The 18,817-nt window shown below is 48.9% G+C and overlaps 2 protein-coding genes across 8 annotated transcripts in view; both read right to left on the bottom strand.

Annotated features, from left to right (window-relative positions):
• TNK2 (tyrosine kinase non receptor 2) overlaps positions 1-5,229 on the bottom strand; it is a 34,978-nt gene extending 29,749 nt beyond the window's left edge. For 2 of the 7 annotated variants that reach the window (XM_027775043.1, XM_027775040.1), the window contains exon 1: positions 224-487. Coding sequence is in view for 1 of the 7 variants with exons in the window: in XM_027775045.1 (XP_027630846.1) it covers positions 3,493-3,555 (63 nt within the window). In the remaining 6 variants the exon portion in view is untranslated. Of the gene's footprint in view, positions 1-223; positions 488-2,011; positions 2,241-3,492; positions 3,632-5,201 lie in introns of those variants that run through there. The other 5 variants (XM_027775045.1, XM_027775047.1, XM_027775039.1 and 2 more) reach the window with 5 other exon arrangements.
• A 66-nt stretch (positions 5,230-5,295) lies between these two features.
• LOC114009311 (uncharacterized) overlaps positions 5,296-18,817 on the bottom strand; it is a gene marked incomplete at its 5' end in the record, with an annotated part of 18,850 nt that continues 5,328 nt past the window's right edge. Inside the window, 1 exon segment of the mRNA XM_027775051.1 lies at positions 5,296-5,464.

The following is an 18,817-nucleotide window of genomic DNA, read 5'->3' as shown; positions in this document are numbered from 1 at the left end:
ACCCCGTCGCAACCCCCCCCCCCCCAGCGGTAGGCCCCCAGGCTGTAATGTCTCCTGCACAGGACCCCAGAGACTGCAGCCATAGCCTCAGGGCACTGGAGACACTCCAAGCCCCGGTGGGCCCCCCGCGTTCCTAGAGTGACAAACGATCCCTCTGCCCTCCTCAAAGGGCGCCAGCTGCTCTTACACCACTCTCCACCCCCCCTACGGTCCCCAGACACACCTGACAGCTGCAGGAAGTCGTCTCCGGCTCCCCCGGCACCCCCCATGCCTTGCCGAGGGAGCCCCTGTTCCATGCACACTGCTCTCTTGTCCCTGTCCAGCTGGCCACCAGCTCAGGGAGCCCCAGCTGGCTGGCTGACAGGGCAGGCAGCTGGAGTGAGAGTTTTGGGGAGTCAGCATCTGAAGCTCTTTCCAGGGCCTCTCCCAGTCCTGGACCTCCCTGGGGATGCCCGAAGGGACAGGACAGGCGCTTCTTGTCTGGCCCTAGGCGATGGAGCTTCCCCCAGCAGTCAGTTCCTTTTGCCATCCCCCTGCTGGGAAACAACCAGGTGCAGGCTCCTCTCAGACTGAGGGCTGACGTCAGAGCCCATGGACAAGACGGTCAGGCCGGTGGCACTCGGAGCAGGCTTCTCCCTAAGCCGGCAGACCACGTTCTCAAATGAGAGCACGCCCTCCACCAGGCACCGTGCTCTAGGGACCTCTGGTCAGATGACTTAGGTAGGGTCTCTCCTCCACTGCAAAATGGGCTGCCAGGTTGGAACGGCATATTAACACTCTAGCCACCCCCAGAAAGATGTGCCCCATATCCACCGGAACCTCATGCTGGACCCTGCCCACATTCCTTGGTAAGAGAGTACCGCTGGAACTGAGACATCCCAGGGCAGAAGCCTGTCTTTCTGCCCGCCTAGTATCTGCTCTGCTACGAGACACCAAGGTGTCACAGAAAAGGCTCCCTGCTCTTCCACCCAGACCAGGCACTGGGCTCTCAGCAGGCAGCTGCCTCTCTCCTGCCCGGACTCCTGTCCAGTAAAACCAAGCCCTTGCAGGTTGCCCAGCAATCCAGCTGTGCAAGGCGCTGAGGAGAACAAGAGCCAGGGCGGATCTGGACCCCTTTCTCCCAGCCCTGGAAAGCAAATTCCACCTTTCGGCTCAACTCTCCGGAGTGGCGTTTCCCTTTCTCCTGGCAGCTACTGCCCTCTGCCGACCAGGAGAGGAAGAGCTTGATCTCCAAGGGAAAGGGACCAGCCCTATAAATATGTGACCATCTTTTCCAAAAGCAAACGACCTTAGGCTTATCAGCATCCAGAAGCCCAGTGAATGAGAATGACCAGGGCACAGTGACTCGGTTCCCACAGAAGACTGAACCCAAATCCTAGCAGAGCTTCCCCGGCTCCCCTGGACATCGAAAAAAGTCCTGGGCCCTAGGGCACCACCCATACAGAGGCAGGCGCTGGCATCAGTAACCCACCCGCTGACCGGCCCTCCACCACGTACACGTGTACACACACACACACACACACACACACACACACACACCGCTCTCCCCTCCGCACACACACGGCTCTTCGCCCTGCCTCCACCAGGGGCCCAGGAGCTCTGGCGCCCCTCTCGTTGAGGCAGCTGCAAAGGCGTGCTCGGCCCTGCCCCCCCATGCACCCCAGGCGGGGCTAGCCCCTCACCTTCCCCATTACCTGCTGTCCCTCCGTGCCCCCAGCTAGGCGCTGGTAGGCAGATCGCTCCCCCATGGAGCCCAAACTCAGCGGCGCTGGGCTGGGGAAGCCAGCAGCGCGCCCGCAGTCCCCGCCCGCCCAGCGCACCGCGGCGTCACTGCCCTGCGTCTCCAGGGGCCGGCCGAGCATCCTCCAGGAGGGTAGGGGCGCCTCAACGCCACGGCAGCACCCCTGCACCCGGCAGCCTCAGGCTACCACCAGCCTTTCCTCCTGCTGGGCCTGCGGCTGTCCCCTCCCCCAGCCGTCCCCATCCTGCCTCTCGGCAGCGCTGCTCTCACCCTGTCTCCTGAGCAACGACCAAGGTGCGAGTTGGTCAGCGGGGGCTGATGGCCCGGACAGCACTAGGGGCGGGCCTCCACCTTCAATGACCAGGAGCCCTAGCTCCACTCTGCTCTCAGCCTGCCTCCAGGGCCACCTTTCCATTATAAGGGAATCTCACTCGATCTGAGACCCCTCCTTCCAGACATCTTTCCACCTGCCCAGTATCAGCTGTGCTCCAAGATGGCAAGGCGTCACCTGCCGGGCTCCCCGCCCCTCCACTGAGCACCAAGCACTCAGCTGGCTGCAGCGCCAAACCAGTCCTCCCCAAGCACTAGAGGCCACGCCTCCCGCCTCCCCCCCCCACACACACACACACATCGCCCTTCCCTCCCAGGACAGCCGAGCTGTGCACCCCTGGGAGCCCGTGAGCCGGGGCAGGCCCAGGTACCGGGGCTGACCTCTGTGACCAGACTCCTGCTGGAGGAGTCGCTCCAACACGTGCCCACGCAGGGATGCCTCACCCAGAGTGAGGGGTGAGGACACTGCCTGCGCAGGAAGTCCCATGCAGAGGCTCCTCCTCTCCCTCCAGCCCTCAGGGCCTCAAGGCGCCACTCGCACACCCTCTCATTCCGATGGCATCTGAAGCATCCACTGACTCCTCAGTACCTGGTATTTAGGGCTGAGCTCTGGGCACCCTCCTCCTCCCTGGGTTGGGGCAGGGCAGGGAGAGATGCTGGGACACCCCCTCCCCACTCAGCTTCAAGCTGAGGAAGAGACCTGGGAGGGCTCCTAGGAGGCTCACTCCTGTGCAGCCCTCTCCCACCTTGAAGCAGCTGTGGTACAGGGCGCGGGATGCCTGGCCCGATCCTAAGTAGAGCAGCTCCTCAGACAGAACTAGTCTTGGGAAAAGCTACAAAAACACCAAGTCTGGCGGCTGTGGAAAAGCAAGACTGAAAATGCCAGGCTGATCCGTTCCAGCCCTGGGTGGACAGTCTTATCCAAGCATGCCTCCTTCCGACTTTCTCCCTGCCGCGCCCCCCACAAATCCGGTCTCTAGACTCCACCCTACTGTAGGACAAGACCCAAACTACCCCTAGGATGTGGGAACTCCACCCCACATGACACACACGCCAGCTGGTCTGCACTCGCCCCTTTGATCTCTCCACACCACAGAGCTGAAGGGAGCCCCGGTGGCTGGGGTCAGCCCACCTTCCAGTCCACTCCCCTCTCCCCAGCCTCTCCAATAGCATGGGTGCAGTGACAGATCCACACGGAGGAGCAGGCAGAGTGACATGCAATTTCCGGCGGAGAGGATTTTTCCAAAACAAGCTACCGTATTTTTGGGAATATGTGCCAACCCACCTCCAAGCTGGTCCTCTTCCCACCCGGAGCGGAGCGAAAACAACAGAGGGGGAGAGAGTCTGACAGCTTCTCCCTAGCCAAGGGATTCTCTCACCTCCCCATGTCAGCCCTCTGAGTCTGGTCAGCCTCAACTCACCCCTCTGTGTGCAGAGCCCCAGCTTCCAGACCAAGGACAGGCTGCTTCTCCTTGAGACCTCATTCCAGAGGGAACTGCATAGGCACCCCGACAGCTTCAGGTCAGCCTGGGTCTGACAGCACACTGGTTGGGGAAGAGGCTGGCCAGGGGCCAGGAAGAGAAGGGAGTGATTCAGACACACACCACGACTGTCCACGCCCTCTCCATCCCCCAGGCACAGGGGCTCGTCTCCTTCCAGGGGGGCTTGACAGCTGAGGTCCTGAAAGCAGGCAAGGCTGGGGCTGTGTGTCGGTCAGCAGTTCTGGGCCCAGGGGCCCAGTCCAGCCCTGATGCCTCTTCACCCTTCTTAACTGTTGGTAGGCATTTCCTAAGACCTTTGACTTCACCCTAATTTCTCTTCTCAAAGGGGGCTATCTCCTTTCCTCCCAGGGCTCCCATGACTACCACTCGAACTGCAGCTCTAGACCCACATTTCAGACGTTTACAGGGCAGCTCCGCCGGGAGGCAGCACAGGAGGCACAGAGCTACCTTAATCCAGGCGCAGCTGAACCCTGTAACATGCTCCCGCGCCCAGCCTGAAACCACCACCCACGCCAGCCACCAGGCTAGAGGCCCCAGCCATGACTCCTCCTCTCTCCTCCCCCTCCCACCAGGCACGCCACGAACCATGTTGCTCCAACCTCCTTGGCATTCCTCCTATCAATGCATCAGCATCACCCATCACAAAGCGGGCCTGAAATCTCAGCTCTGTCACTTGCTAGGTGGGCAACTTTAGGGCCAATCTCCTAACTTCTAGGTCTCCATCTCCTCACCTGTGCAGTGGGGCTAAACAGAACCCCCCTTCACAGAGCTGCTACCATGAGCCGTGACCTGCACACTCAGCACGCAAGCAGCACATGGTTGCCTATTACTGTCGCCTGCACACAGACGATGTCCCACCCTGCAGGCACACAAGACCCCTCAGGATCTACTCCTTGCATTTCTACACCTCCAGCTCTTAACCATTCTCTTCAAACATTTCCAAGTCCCACCCAAATCAAAGGTGAAACAGGGCACGCCGTGCTCTTTAATTTTAGCATTTCTGAGCTATTGCTCTTGACATGCCTTTGTCTATATGGTGAACCCCACGTAGCCCTCAAGACCCAAACCAAATGCTGTCTCTTCTGTAAATTCCCATTTCCTACTCCCAGTTATTGTTGCCAAGCTCCCAGTTTGTTTTGTTGAAGGAATACTTAAAAACAATAGTATAAACACATAGTAGTCCATGTAGAGAACAGCAGAATGTATAGAATGTCTAAATCTTAAATAAAAAGTGTATGAATGTGTTAAAGGAGCCTTACCCCATAGCCTTCCGTACTAGTATGTGATTCTATGGAAGGAGCCCTCTCCACGCATGCCTACCACATCTACTGTGTTCTGCAGGTAGTAAAGGAGGTGTAGTCACAACTGTCACCTCTTTTGTTCTCTGTTAATTACCAAGTATACCCCTTGCCAAGCAGAAAGGGAGAGCTCCTCCCAACAGGGTGTGGTCAGGCCACAATCCCTTCCCCATTACCTTGTCCTGCTGGGATTGTGTGTGCACATGTACATGCGCACACATACACCCAATGTGCTTTCCTTTCCTTTTTATTTTTTTTTTTGAGATTTTTTTTTTTCTTTTTGCTATAGGACACATGTGCTCACCAGAGACACAGAAAGCGAGAAATCACCTCATGGGGGGATGGCCACACCACAATCCCTTCTCTTCCTGGGATCTTGGGCACGCATGCACATGCAACCCAGCGTTGAGTTTCAAGCCACTGGGTCCAGGACTCGAATCGCAGTCAACTACATGGGAGTCCAACGATGTAACCATCACGCCGTCTGCTGATCCCCCAATGTGTTTTCCCCCAGTAGCCTGGGCCAGAGTTCGAACCATGGTGGGCGATCAGCTTTCTGTGCACAGCACGTAACGGTGCTGCACATCTGTCACCTTGAAGGCAGAAGTGGCAAGGAAGCTGGTTGAAATGCGTTGACTAGAAGGGATTCAGTTGATGAACAGTTGAGGAAGGTCATCTGCCTCCTCTCAGGAGCTGCAGGTGCCCAACTCCCCCAGGGATACCAGAATAGGCCTGGATGCCCTGCCCCCTCACCCCAACCCCACCCAGCTTTGCCCCTCCCATTGTTTGTAGTCCAGGGAAATCCATCTCCAAGGGGAGTCGATCTCATTACAGCCACTCCTGTCCCAGACCCACTAAGCTACTTTGCTTCCACAAAACTAATTCAGACCCAGGGACAACTCGGCCAGTCCCACGGGCAGACAAGAGTGGCCTGAATCAGCCTTCTCGAAAGGCCTTTTTCAGCAGCCTGCAGGAGAGCTGGAGCATAGGAGACCACACAGCTGATGGCACAGGCCTGGGTTTGTGCGATGTCCCAGCCTCCCTTAGAGACAGGTGGGGGCGCATGACTGCCAGGTTGGGAAGGCAGGGTGCAGAAGTGGGGCAGATACATCAGACGCAAGGACTCTGCTGCCTCATCTCCTACTCCAATGAAGAAAGTGTACCTTCTAGAGAGGAAGGAAAAGGATATGCCTAACCAACACAACACAGCCCACAGAGCCTGCCCCGTACCAAGTTGGTCTTGAGTACTGTGATGCTGCTTTGCACTCCACCAGCTCCAGGCCAGCAGGCAGCCTGACACCCAGAGACAAGGCCACTGAGATCCCAAACACAAACGCAGAAGCATGTGACAGAGCATAGGTCCCTGCTGCTGTCCGGGTCCCGTGCCCATGCACACCATGATACCAGGTGCAGGGCTGGGATGCTGAGTACATGGGGAGCTGCCTGTCACCCACTGTCCTGCCTGGGTGTCATCACAGCACCAGGGCCCAGTACCATTCCCCACGGGAAAAGGATGACGACAGGTGGGGAGAAGGATGCGGCCTGGCTCCCAGCAGCCAGCCACTCCCAGGGCTCTTCCAGGGCTGAGCAATGGCTGCCCAGCTGGTGGCCCTGCCACTGCCAGCTCAGGCCTCTCCCAGCCCATCCCCCCAGCAAGATCCCAGAGCTCAAGAGGCCTATTGTTGGGCCCTGGAGGTGGGCGGGGCAAGGGAAGGAATAGTGGTGAGGGGAAGCCAGAGCTGTAAGCTGCAGGACATTTACTTGGCTAGTGTCACTCATCCCCTTGGGGCCATGTCTCTGCCAAAATTCCAGGAGTTGGGAGGATGAAGTCTAGGGAAGGCTGAAGAGCCCAGGAGAATTTGGGATAGAGACAAATCTCCAACTGCAGGGTCTTCTAGATAGATGCCATAAATCCTACTTTACCCTGCCTACCCATATGACCGATGGAAAAACTGAGACCCTGGAAGGGGAAGGGGCTTGCCTGGTCTAAGGCACTAAAGCTGTTGTAGAAATGGATTCTCAGGAGTAAGGGGAGAACAAATGCTGAAAAGAATGGTGATTCTCCTCCGGCCACTGAGGGGCAGCCTTGACAGACAGGGGCTGGTGAAGGTCAGCAGACTTAGCCAGAAACACGGCACAGAGTAGACAGAGTGAGATGAGAAAATCCCAGTGTTGTCACATCCAGCTGGGGCTCCTGTTAAAGAGACCGGCCAACCTGTCTCCCCTCCTCTCTCTCCACTCACTCACCATGGAGCTACTAAGGGCTGGCCCCTGTACGAGGTATCTGCAGAAATAAGCGGCGGATGTCACGCTCAGTCTGGGTTCTCAAGACGGTACTGTGTACAAGCTCTTTACTAAAAGCTTTGTTTTTCATTGTCTGATTAAAAACCCTCCTTACCCCCCTAAAATGACTCCCATTTTATAGGCTCTGGAAAGGTAACCAGGGTCACCCTGAGAGGAAAACGTAAAGCAGGACTGAGCCCATATCTGACTGTACGCTAAACTGGTTGGCTCTAGGACATGGGTCCCTAGAGGGCAGAGCTGGAGTCATTATCTCCTATCAGATTTGGTGCACATGCACCATGCCACTCACTGACAATGGATTCATGGATTTCGAGGGGGCATTAGAGAGGGGACAGAGATTCTAGGGAAAGTCAGCGGACTGCACATACACACATAACTTCACTCCTTCCTGAATCTACCAAAACGACAATGGAAAGAAAAGGAAGTTGGGCCAACTCCACAACATAGCAGTAAAGCACCGTTCAACAGAAGCCAGGTCCCACATGTGATAAGGGTTCAAATCCCCAGCCTTGTTGGCCTGAAACATGCCAGGCACATTCACAAGTACCCAGGATCTGACCGGAAAGGGATCAAGGTGTGATCAGACCGAGGGTACTTGTCTGTCTCTCCTTCTCACACTTGTGTGCACACACTCTATCATGAATAAAGAAAAAAGAAAGAGAGCTCTTTTCATTTTTGAATGACATAAGTCCCTGAGGGTGAGGAGAATGGCAGGGGAGACAGCCTCAAGACTATGGGAGCTGGACAGGAGATGGGCCAGTGGGAAATGACAACAAACCTGAGAAAACCACAGATTCCAAGGTGGGACGTACCTGGCTGACCTCACATAATCTTCAAAAGGCCTAGGAACTGGCAGTAGTAGAAACTTCTGGAAAAAGTGAGGTGTCAAAAGAGAACTACTTACAATACTAAATACAGAGGATTAGTTTAAAGTCATTAAGAAACAGTAGGGGGGGCTGGCAGGTAGTGTGCTGCTTGAGATGCTAGACTTCCATATCTCTGACCATGGTTCGAGTCCCGGACATGGCAACTTGCTTTCTCATTTTCTCTCTCTCTCTGCTCAAATTGAATAATGATAATAATAAAAAAAAATTAAATAATTAAAGGAAAAAAGGAAACAGTAGGACCACAAGACTCCTTCCCCACACACAGCCACCATGTAACTGGCCCCCACTACCCTGTGAAAGTTAGAGATCTCCCAAGAGAGAATAAACTGAAGGCCTCTGTCTAGTGGCACACAGGCCTGGCTGAGAACAGGGGTGCCACATTCCAAGCCAGGAAACCATGCACTATAGATGTCAAGAACCTAGTCCCCTTCCCTACCTGCTCTTGGAACACACAGCCTGGCCTCCACAGCCTGGCTGGAAACGAGTTATCTTCTCTGAGGACTCTGACCAGGCCAAGAACATAAAGATATTAATACTGGGGGCTTCCCCAAGAAGGCCCACTGAGGTTATTATACAAAGCCCAGTCAACAAGACCACGTGGCGCTGCAGTCCTCCCTCCCTAAATCAAAAACAGACAACCAAAAAATTGCCAAATACCCCAGGAAAGCCTATAACATGAGAGAGAGAGAGTAAAACATGCAGAAAAAGCAACTGAGAGGAAATAAGACTCTGAAGAAGAAAATTTTAGACAGAAAATTCTCATTAACATTCTCAGAAAGATAAAATATAGCCACAAAATAAGAGCTCTTTTTTTTTTTTTTTTAAGAGAGAGAGATATTTGCTATAGGACGTATGCACTCGCTGGAGAGACACAGAAACAGAGATGCAGAAAGTGAAAAATCACCCCTCGGGGGGATGGCCATACCACAATCCCTTCTCCTCCATTCCTCTCTCGGGATCTTGGGCACACATGTACACATACCCTACGTGAGTTTTAAGCTGCTGGATCCAAGACTTGAACCAGGGTGACTACGTGGGAGCCCAGCAACGTAACCATTATGAAATCTGCTGGTCCCAAGATATTTTTTTTAACTGGGGGAACAAGAAATTACAGACACAGAAGACAACACAACAAGACAACAGACACAAAAAATTCAACAAAATTGGGGCTGGCAGGTGGCACAGTGGTTAAGGTGAGGACTCCCACATGGCCAACCGTGGTTCGAATCCTGGACCTGGCAGCTGCTTTCTCACTTTCCCTTTTTCTCTGTCTCTCTCTCTCTCCCTCTCTGGTCAAATTAAAAATAATAATAACAACAAATAAAATAATTATTTGAAATAAAAAAATTCAAGAGAACTACTCCCACACCACCCTACACAGTCAACAGCAGGTGCTCAGAAATACTTGCTACTAGATAAGGGAGGCACAGATCACTGCTTTATGTGATATGAACCTTAATGTAATATGAATCACCCGTGGATCTTACGGAACTGTAGGCCTTGAACCCACAGACACGGGGAAGGACCCGGGAGTCTGAATTTCTAACCAGCTCTCTACTGATGACACTGATCCACAGACCATAATCTGAGAAACGAGACCTCGCTGAGCTCTGGGGTTGTGGTTCTTTGCTCTGCTGTGTACTAAAAGCACCTGGGAATGGGGCCAACAAGGGGGGTGGTGATGGGTTAAAATGTTGGACTTCCACAGGGCCCCAAATGTGTTCAAGTCCCAGACCCACCAACTTGGTGTATATGTGTGCCCAAAATTCCAGAAGGACAAAGAACTGCAGAGTGGCCATCCCCCATGGGAGGTGACCTGTCGCTTCCCCTCTCACTGCCTTTCTGTCTCTCTCCAGTGAGCACACACACACACCCTACGGAACAAAAAAAAAAAAAAAAAAAAAAACACACACCCTACGGAACAAAAAAAAAAAAAAGAAAAGAAAAGAAAAAAAGAAAAGCCATGGAAGTGTCGATGTTTGGACCCTAAGAATCCCAAGATTCTAATCAAGTTGTTCTAGGTGAGACTTGGGCATCATCCTTGAACTCTATTCAGATAGCACCAAACTAGGGCCGAGAACCACTGCTCTGGAGAAAGCCCGGGACCGTGCCAATCATCTGTCCTGGCTGGAACAGTTGTGTTTTCAAATATCTGCTCCACTGCTGACATAGACCACGCACTCAGGACTCCACTCACATCATGGCCACGGGCATCGGCTTATGGGCATACGTACTGATAGCACACAGTGACACTTTTCAAAGCTGTCCATGGATAGAAAAACCATTATACCAATCCTCCAAGAAACTCATTCGGAGAACTTTTTTCCTTACTAGATTCTCACACTTACCTTATTATTATTATTTTTTTATTTGCCAGAGGGCATGTAAACACGCCACAAAGAGACAATGAAAGTGAGAAAGCACTCCCTGTGGGGGACGGTCATACTACAATCCATTCTCCACTTCTCCCTCCTTTTGGGATTTTTGATGCACACACATCAACACATTTCTCCAGCTGCTGGATCTGGGACTTGAACCACAAATTTGGCCATGTGAGGACCAGCTACCTTAACATTAAGAAAAGAAAAAAATCTGGACCTTAGGGCCAGCAAGTGACACAGAAGTTAAGGAGCTAGATCTCATGTGGACAGGTGCACAGTTTTGAGTCTCAAACCTGGCAGCTTAAAAAATTTTGTCAGGGACCAGCACATGGCTTGGTGGTTAAGGCACTAGACACTCCCACATAGATGACAACGGTTCAAGTCCAAGACCTGGTGGCTTGCTTTCTCATTTCCACTCTCTCTGTCAAATTAAAAATGAATAAAATTGAATACATAATTCTTTTTAAAAAAAAAAGAAAAGAAAAAGAAAAATCATGTCAGACACTTGAGAATGCATGCCCAAAATCCCAAGAAGAGACTAGAGGACAAGGGATTGTTGCATGGCCATCCCCCCAAGGGCGTGATGTCTCACTCCCCCTCCACTCTGGTGAGCACACACACACTGTAACAAAAACTAAACTAAAATCTAGACCTCAACACTTTAGCAAGTCAAGCCTTTCTGGGAGGTTTCTTTGTTGCTGTTGTAAGTTGTTGCTACAGAGCACAAGTGTTCACCAGAAGAAGACAAAAAGAGAGAGGGAGGGAGGGAAAGTAAAAAATCGCCCCAAGGAGAGGATGGTCACGTCACTATCCTTCCTCCTCCACCATCCTCTTGGGATTTGGGGCACACATACACACAATCCCTGCATGATTCTCAAGCTGTCAGGTTCAGGACTCGAACCATGAAGCTGGCCATGTGGGACCCAGTACCCTAACCTCCATAAAACCTGCAGGCCGAAAAGTTGTTTGGTTTTTTTTTCTCCCCCAGTGAGATGTGAATTATCCCATCCAGGTCACACATGGGATAAAACAGCATCCACAGCTCAACCATCCCACACAAAGGACTTGGAATAATTTAAGGCTACAACATTAACTCTGAAGCCTAAGAAGGCAAAAGGGAAACATCCTCAAGATTATGAAGTGGGGCCAGCAGGTAGTGTGGTGGTTAAGGTGCTGACTCCCACGTGGCCAACCACGGTTTGAGTCCCAGACCTGGTGACTTGCTTTCTCACTCTCCCTCTCTCCCTCTCTCACTCTCCCTCTCTCTCTGTCTCTGTCTCTGTCTGGTAAGTACATGTGATCTATAGTAAACTATATATTTAAAAAAAAAAGTTTAAGTAAGTAATTTAAAAAAGATAATGAAGGAAAATAATTTCCAACCTAGATCTCTATATTCAGCTAACCCGCATGGAGTGATGGAGTGTCAGGCCGGCACGGCCTCAAAACCTGCCACCGACACACATTCCTCTATCAGGAAATCATGAAGGAGATGCTCTACAAAAATGAGAGAGTGAATCCACAAAGGGGAAGATACAGCAAACAGGAGCACCAACAAAGGGCAGTGAAGGAAATGCCCAGGATGCCGGAGGGAGATCCCAGGAGGCAGCATCGCAGCAGTGGCAGAGAGCAGCAGGTCCACGCTGCTGCAAGGCAGAGGCTATGCGAGATGGGCCTTCAGAAAGAGGAAGGTGACAGAACCCTAATGGATGTGGCCTTCTGAGAAAGTTAGACGGTTACTGGAGGGTTCCACTAATTAAAAGGCATTAGGCAAGCAAAAAATAAAAGCAACTCCAGGGCCTGTAGGTAGCATGGAAGTTAAGGTGCTGGATCTCACAGTCTGACTGCACGGTTTGAATCCCAGACCCAGTGGCTTGAAAATCACGCTGGGAACGTGTGTGTGCATGCCCAAAATCCTGAGAAGAGAATGGAGGAGAAGGGACTGCAGCATGGCCATATGGGGGTGGGGGTGGGGGGTGATATCTTGCTTTCTGTCTCTCTGTTTCACGCATGTGCCTGATAGCAAAAATCTCTCTTAAAAAAAAGAAAAAGGCATCATAGTTTCCTACATGGTAACAACGAAAACACGGGTCACAGAATGAATAAGACACATTTAGAGTGAATGAACTCAAGACCAGAAGGGTGGGGACAGGAGAATGAAAGTCACATCCTCATCTTGGCCAAGAGGGAATAATAGGGACTAGTTTTTCTCTCCTGATTGAAACAACAAAAAAGGACAAAATACACAAAGCAGTTTTCAAGACACCAGATATCAGAAAATAAAAGACAGCGACCAGGACCAGCAGATGGCATAATGGTTACATTGCTGAACTCCCACGTAGTCAACTGAGGTTCGAGTCCCAGACCTGGTGGCTTAAACTCATTCCACATATGTGCGCAAGCGTGCCCCAAATCCCAAGAGGAGAATGGAGGAGAAGGAACTACGGCATGGCCATCACCCCTGGGGGCTGATTTCTCACTCTGTCTCTCTGTCTCTCCAGCAAGTGCACGTGCCCTATAGCAAAATCTCTCTTAAAAAAAGACAGTGAACCCTACAATGGAGTAACAGGCTGTACAGAGAAGAGAACCCAGATGAACACTGCAGACTCCGAGATAAGATCACAGAGCCAGGAGTTAGGAAGCATCAGGCAGCTTGATTTCTTGCTTTCCCTTTCTCTCACTGGTTAAATTAAAAAATAATAACGAAAGAAAATAAATAAGTCTTTTAAAAAGTATTTTTAAAAAATCATATAGACATCACCAAAAAAAAAAAAAAAAACCTTGGGGACCAGCAGTTAGCCTAATGGCTTTGTCGCTGGACTCCCACGTAGTCGACCGCGGTTCGCGTCCCGGACCCGGTGGCTTAAAACTCACGCCGGGCACGTGTGCGTGTGTGCCCAAGATCCCAAGAGGAGAATGGAGGAGAAGGGATTGCGGCGTGACCATCCCCCCTGGGGGCTGATTTCTCGCTTTCTGTCTCTGTGTCTCTGTCTGTCTGTCTGGCAAGCGCACGCGCCCTATAGTGAAAATCTCTCCAAAAAAAAAACCTTTATGAGCAGAGATACAAAAATTCTTCACAGGGCGAGTAGGTGGTCAGAAGGTGGCATGGCACTGGACTCCCACATGGTCAACTGTGGCTCAAGTCCCAGACCGGATGGCTTGCTTTCTCACTTTCCTCTTCTCTCTCTCTCTCGCTCTGCCCCTCTCTGGTCAAATCAAAATAAATTAATTAATTTTAAAAAATCTTCACAAAGTCCTTAGCAAATAGAATCTAACAATACACATAAAGAAAAATACATCACAACCAAATGTGGTTTGTCCCAGGAATGGGAGGTTGTTTCCACATCTGAAAATCAATCAATGTAATTCACCATGTTAACAAACTAAAAGTGGAACTCTAATGATCATTTCTGTAGACAGAAGAAAAGCATGTGACAAAACCCAACATCCCTTTCTGATCAAAATGCTCAGCAAAGTAGAAATAGAAAGGGGAAGGACCAGCGGGTGGTGTGGTAATTAAGGCGCTGGACACTCCCACATGGCTGACCAGTTTGAGTCCCAGACCTGGTGGCTTGCTTTCTCACTTTCTCTCTCTCTGTTTCTCTCTGGTCAAATTAAAATACATGAATGAATAAAAAAAATTAAATGAAATAATTCTTAAAAATAAAAACTAGAAAGGGAGGGGCTGGCAGGTGGCGTGGTGGCTGAAGTACTGGACTCCCACTTGGCCAATTGCAGCTCAAGTCCTGGATCTGGTGGCTTGCTTTCTCACTTTCTCTCTGTGTGTCTTGGTCGCTCTCTGATCAAATTAGAATACAATAATAAATAAAATTAAAATGAATAATTCTTTAAGAAAAAAAAGGGGAGGGAACCAGCAGTTAGTGTAATGGCTATATCGCTGGATTCCCATGTAGTCGACCGCGGTTCGCGTCCCGGACCCGGTGGATTAAAACTCACACGCCGGGGGCGTGTGCGTGCATGCCCAAGATCCCGAGAAGAGAATGGAGGAGAAGGGATTGCGGTGTGACCATCCCCTCTTGGGAGTGATTTCTCACTTTCTGTCTCTATGTCTCTCTCTATCTGGCAAGCGCACATGCCCTGTAGCGAAAACCTCTCAAAAAAGAAAAGAAAAGAAAAGAAAGAAAACAAAAGGGGAATCTCGTCAACCTACAAAAGATAACATATGAAAACCTTACAACTGGGACCAGCGGTTGGCGTAATGGCTATGTCGCTTGTTTCCTATGTAGCTGACTGCAGTTTGAGTCCCAGATCCAGTGGCTTAAATTCACACTGGGCGCGTTTGCGTGCATGCCCAAGATCCCAAGAAGAGAATGGAGGAGAAAGGATTGTGGTGTGGCCATCCCCCACTGGGGGCGGGGGGTAATTTCTCGCTTTCTGTCTGTCTCTTTCTTTCTGGAGAGCATAAGTGCCCTATAGCAAAACCCCCTTAAAAAAAAACAAAACAAAACAAAAAACAACCAACTTACAACATTGTGCTTCATAGTGAAAGACTGAATGTCTTCCCCACAGGGTCAGGTTACCTATGCTTCTATTCAACATTATGCCATAGGATCTAGCCAGTGCAACCACACAAGACATAGCAGGCATAAAGATCAGAAAGGAGAAGAACTGTCTTTACTGGCAGATGACATGACAGTCCATTTAGAAAATCCAATGGAAGTTACAAAATGGAAGCTACCAGGAGCCAGTCAGTGGCATGGAGGTCAGAGCAGTCGGGCAGTTCAGATCCCAAACCTGGTGGCTTCAAAAACACACCAGGAATGTGTGTGTGCATGCCCAGAATCCCAGGAGGAGAATAAAGAAGAGGGACCACAGTGTATTCATTCCCCCCCTGCATGATGATTTCTCCCTTTCTCACTCTCTTTCCATGGGGAGTGCATGTGTCCTATAGCAAAAACTAGAAGAAAAAAAAAAAACTACTGGAATTAATAAGATAATTCAATAAGGGTACAAAGTTAAGGCTCGATATATAAGGTAACTATTACTTATATATGAGGAGACTTCAAAAAGGTCATGAAAAAATGAAATTAAAGCATGGGTTTATTTGGTGCTGAAAAATTTGAAGCCAATGGATAGTTTTTTCACAATACGCATTTTTCATAAACTTTTTGAAGACCAGTAAAAAAACTGGAAATTGAAATTTTAAAAATACCATCTGGGGCTGGCAGGTGATGTGGTGGTTAAGGTGCTGGACACCCACATGGCCAACCATGGTTTGAGTCCTGAACCTGGCAGTTTGCTTTCTCACTTTCTCTATGGTCAAATTAAAAAATAATAATAAATAAAATTAAATAATTCTTTTAAAAAATCATGCTGTAGGAGTTTTTATTTATTTATTTAAGGCTTTTGCCACAGGGCATGTATGCCTGCCAGAGAAAGACAGAGACACAAAGTGAGAAATCACCCCCAGGGCAGATGGCCATGCCACAATCTCTTCTCTATTCTCCTCTTGACATTTTGGGAACATGCACACACACACACACACACACACACACACACACACACACACGCCTGTTGGGATTCCCAAGCCACCAGATCTAGGACTCAAACTGTGCTTGACCATGTGGGAATCCAGCACTAGAACCACCCCGCCACCTGCTGGTTCCTACAAGGAATAGTATTAACAAAATCCAAAGATGGAATCAACTCAAATATCCGTGAATAAATGAATGAAAAAAAATCTGGTATGTCTATACAATAAACTATCATTCGGCCTTAAATAAGGAAAATTCTAATACATGCTACATCACGAAGCTTGAGTATATCATGCTGACAGAAATAAACTAGTCACAAAAGGACAACTATTATATGATTCTATTTCTCTGAGACCCCTAGAGTTGTGAAATTCATAGAAACAGAAAGCAAAATGGTGGTTACCGAGAACTGGGGGAGGAGAAATGAAGGTGTTCCTTAATGGGTAGAGCGTTTCAGTTTTGCAAGATATAAGTTCTGGAGATGGAGGCTTGCACAACATTACAACATTGTTTAATATAACTGAACTACACGAGCAAAAAGTTAAAATAGTGAATTTATGTTTTATATATTTTTTTTAGTTTTCCCATAGAGTGTGCGCACTCCTGGGAGAGAAATGGGGTATGTCTGTATGCGTGAGGAATCACAGCCCCCAGGAGGGATAGTCACATAGAAATCCTTTCTCCTCCATTCTCCTTGTGGGATGGGCATGCACACACCGTGTCCAGTGTGATTTTCAAGGTGCTGGGTCCAGGACTCGAAGTGCATGTAAGATCTAGCTGCCTTAACCTTAACCTCCATGCCACCTGCTGCCTGTTATATATTTTACCACAATTAAAACAGTTTTTAAAAATTAAAGTAAAAACATTTTTTAAAAAACTCTATCACTTACAAGAGCATCAAAAAAATCTATAATATTTAAGGACATGTCTGACAAAAAAAAAAAATTAGTGTACAGGAAAAGACCTATATACTAAAGACTACAAACCACTGCTGAGAGAAATTAAAATTTAATAGGCCAGCAGGTGGGGTAGTGGTGAAGGTGCTGGACTCTCATATGGCTGACTGCAGTTCGAGTCCTGGACCTGAGGGTTTCAAACTCATACCACGTGCGCATGCGTGTGTGTCCAAAATCCCAGGAGGAAAATGGAGAAGGGATAGCAGTGTGGCCACCCACTCTGGGGCATGATTTCTCACTTTCCCTCTCACTGTCTCTCTCTCTCTGTCTCTCCAATGAGTGCATGTACCCTATGGCAAAAAACTTAAAAAAAAAGTGACTCACTAAATCCAGTCCACATCCATAAGAAAGGGACTTGAATTACACCTCCTATAGGAAAAGTATCAATGAATTTGTGAATCTATTTTTTTACACCACCATGTGGACTAGAGATTTTAAAGATAGACATGCAATTTCTCTCAGATGTGAAATTTAAGTCCAATGAAGTTAAGTGACCTGTGCAAGAACACATAGCCATTTCAAATAGCTAGTGTTTCTTGACTACCTGATCTTTAGATAGTGTGTATAGGGGGCAGTAGGTGGTGTGGTGGTTAAGGTGCTGGACTCCCATGTGGCCAAAGGCGGTTCTAGTCCTGGACCCAATGGCTGAAACATGCTGGGCGTGTGTGCTTATGTACCCAAAATCCCAAGAGGAGAATGGAGGAGAAGGTTTGTAGTATGGCTATCCCTCCTGGGCAGTGATTTCTCACTTTCTGTCTCTCTCTGTTTACAGTCTGTCAAGTGCACACATCCTATAGCAAAAATCTCTCTCAAAAAAAAAATTAATATGGGTGTCTGCCTATGTGTGCATATTTGCAAATCACATTTACTCAAAAATGATCAGAGAAAACTTTATGCATAACTGGATGTTTATACTTTTAAATGACAAAATTCATTCTAATCATATTCTATAGAAAACAATCCCAAGAGTCATTCTTCTTACCTGCATTGTCAAAAATAGTATATTGACCACAAGCTGATGATTTGCTCATCCACAGTTATCGTTAGGAACCTCATTTGTATTATTGTAAAATCTGTGACAATAGTTGTGGACGGTAGTGTCCCCCTACATTAATAATCCCATTCTACTCTGTGTGATATAATGTTGAATTTGCTTTCACATATCTTGTTTTCCTTCACACTATCAGCTTAGTGACAGTCACTTCTTACTCTTGTCATTATATAACTACCAACCACCCCTGTCCCCACAGACATACATAGCTCATTTTATAGTAACACATATTTATTGAGCTTGTGCTGGGTTGTGGACCTGGGCTAGTGGGCATGCACACACCGTGTCCAGTGTGATTTTCAAGGTGCTGGGTCCAGGACTCGAAGTGCATGTAAGATCTAGCTGCCTTAACCTTAACCTCCATGCCACCTGCTGCCTGTTATATATTTTACCACAATTAAAACAGTTTTTAAAAATTAAAGTAAAAACATTTTTTAAAAAACTCTATCACTTACAAGAGCATCAAAAAAATCTATAATATTTAAGGACATGTCTGACAAAAAAAAAAAATTAGTGTACAGGAAAAGACCTATATACTAAAGACTACAAACCACTGCTGAGAGAAATTAAAATTTAATAGGCCAGCAGGTGGGGTAGTGGTGAAGGTGCTGGACTCTCATATGGCTGACTGCAGTTCGAGTCCTGGACCTGAGGGTTTCAAACTCATACCACGTGCGCATGCGTGTGTGTCCAAAATCCCAGGAGGAAAATGGAGAAGGGATAGCAGTGTGGCCACCCACTCTGGGGCATGATTTCTCACTTTCCCTCTCACTGTCTCTCTCTCTCTGTCTCTCCAATGAGTGCATGTACCCTATGGCAAAAAACTTAAAAAAAAAAAAAAAAAAAAAAAAGGAAAGGACCCACAGGTTGCCAAA

This window comes from Tupaia chinensis, unplaced genomic scaffold, assembly GCF_000334495.1.
Source record: "Tupaia chinensis unplaced genomic scaffold, TupChi_1.0 Scaffold000515_1, whole genome shotgun sequence".
NCBI classification, from domain to species: domain Eukaryota; kingdom Metazoa; phylum Chordata; class Mammalia; order Scandentia; family Tupaiidae; genus Tupaia; species Tupaia belangeri.
This window is presented reverse-complemented; position numbering and strand designations above follow the sequence as displayed.